The sequence below is a fragment of the Cupressus sempervirens genome, chromosome 3, assembly GCF_028749045.1.
Source record: "Cupressus sempervirens isolate cs-2001-9-10 chromosome 3, ASM2874904v1, whole genome shotgun sequence".
NCBI lineage: Eukaryota > Viridiplantae > Streptophyta > Pinopsida > Cupressales > Cupressaceae > Cupressus > Cupressus sempervirens.
This window is the reverse complement of record NC_143120.1, coordinates 731,407,121-731,409,161: the sequence shown is the minus strand read 5'-3', so window position 1 is coordinate 731,409,161 and position 2,041 is coordinate 731,407,121. Positions and strand designations below refer to the sequence as shown.

Sequence of the window (2,041 nt, the reverse complement as noted above, 5' to 3'; positions counted from 1 at the left end):
CTGTAATCCATCTAGTTAGAATCGTTTAATTTCTACAATCCATCATTTTTTTCACTGTTGGTTTAAACTGTCTATGACAGTTTAAACCAGAAGTGAAAAAACGAATCCACCCAATTGTATTCAGCTTAAAAAATGTTGCCCTAATGAACCATCACTATCTGGTCTATATCAGATGCCACCCATATAAGACCAAGAAATCATACCCACATCCATGGAATCAAAAACCTCCAAAGATGTCTAAAAATCAGAATCATGACCACTGCTGAGAAGAAACAATGAAGAAGAAAGAATAGTTATGACAACAAATAACTACAATTACATGGCAGAGGAGATCAGTACAGAAAAAAATCTGCTTCCAACTTACTGTCTAACACAAGGCTAGGCTACCCATTCAACAACAGCTCAAAATCTAAGAAGGCATATCAATGACAGCACTATCAGGACTGTGATTAGAGAAATTGGGTTCTTGTTCTTGATGTTTTTGATCTTGATGGTCCTCATCATCATGTTTGGGAAGGGCGCTGCGCCTACAAACAGGGCAGATTGAGCGCTTGGTGAGCCATGCACCAGCACAATCAACATGAAAACAATGTTTGCATGAGGGCATCAGCAAACATGTATCTCCATTCTGAAATTGCTCCAAACAAACAGCACACTCCAAATCATCAACTGTGCTACAGAGTTCATCAGAGCCCTTCTCCTCATCAACCCCATCACCATTCTTGTGGTGAGTATTGCTGCAAACCACAGTGGGGAGCTTCTGGATATCAGATTTAGAGAGCCCATGACCACCCTTTGTGCCGCTAGGGTTTCCATCATTTGGAGCCCCACGGCCATTGCTACGGCGAGAGGCAGAGGTGTACCAAGCCAGCACCAAATAGATGAGAACAAGGAGAGCCATTCCTCCACAAAGGAGTAGAATGGCCAGAAATGCATTCCAAATGCTTCTCTGAGCCAGATTGTGAAAGGTTAACGCCATGCTGATGACAGTTCAGAGAGGAAACAGGGGAAAGGAGAAGAAATGGGGCAAAACCTAGAAGCCCTCTTTTTTTGTGGGGTTTTTATTTTTCTGATTTCTTTATAGGAATTGGGGGAGAAATGATTGGCGTATATATACAGGGTTAAGGGGAATGAGGGGGCAGAGAAGTAGTTCGATTGAGGAGGCGAGGAAACCGAGGGTGCCAAGTATGAAATGATTTAAATGGGAATGGAGGTGTCATAGTTTTGACCCATCTCGTGTGTGATGAGTTAAGAGTTGTTGCGTGTGATACTTCTCTGGTTGCCTGCCTGTTTTTGGGTCTTTTTTAAATGGGTTTTCCCCTAATCCTTTTCCATGTTTTTGGGGGGATGGCTGCTATCACGGAAATGGTTTGCAGGGCAGCTATTAAAAGGTGAGTGTTAGTTACTGAGTTGGGTCAGTGTGAAAAGCCTGTGTGAGTGTTTTTATTAGCACGCCATTTGACTCTCTCAAGTTTACGGTTGGCACAGCCAAATATCTGAGATTGTCTTGAGTTGGCGAGATTGGTTTGCTAGCATCATCTTTTCAATTTCAGGGTTGAATTTGGAGAGGTCAAATGCGAGGAAATGGCAAGGTTTTAGCGGGGGAATTAACATACTTGTTTAGTCAATGGTAGGACAGCTTGCATGATACAAGGGGCTCTTCTAAATTTGGCATAAACATAGTAATGACCTTTCAGTTAAGGAAGTAAACACCATTGATACAATCCTGTTGAAAAACATCGTCAGACATGGATCAGTTTTGAAGAGGGGAAGTCAATGAAATGGGCGGAAAAAGAATATCTTCAAGTGGTGATACATTCGCATTCAATGCAATATGGCTACGGGGGTATTAGAATGCACATTTTGTAGTGTAGTTTTATAAATTGAATTTATTAAATATTAAATATATTATGGAATTGTGCAGTCTGGCAGTCTTAAAGATATTGTTGGGTGAATTTAAGTTCTGATTTAGTTTTTGTTTGTTTATTGTTGGTCAATTTTTATATGTTTTTTAAAAGTAACAATTTATCAAGGCTTTTGT

The 2,041-nt window shown here is 40.5% G+C and overlaps 1 protein-coding gene across 1 annotated transcript; it reads right to left on the bottom strand.

Annotated features, from left to right (window-relative positions):
• Positions 1–276: 276 nt before the first annotated feature.
• LOC149568849 (E3 ubiquitin-protein ligase ATL23-like) lies at positions 277–1,635 on the bottom strand. The gene has a single exon (XM_089821727.1). It carries the CDS (start codon positions 977–979, stop codon positions 410–412), a length of 570 nt encoding a protein of 189 aa, XP_089677853.1. The 5' UTR covers positions 980–1,635; the 3' UTR covers positions 277–409.
• Positions 1,636–2,041: the final 406 nt, after the last annotated feature.

Coding starts and splice junctions, on each gene's coding strand:
- LOC149568849 (XM_089821727.1), bottom strand. CDS start 979: ATGGCGTTAACCTTTCACAATCTGGCTCAGAGAAGCATTTGGAATGCA.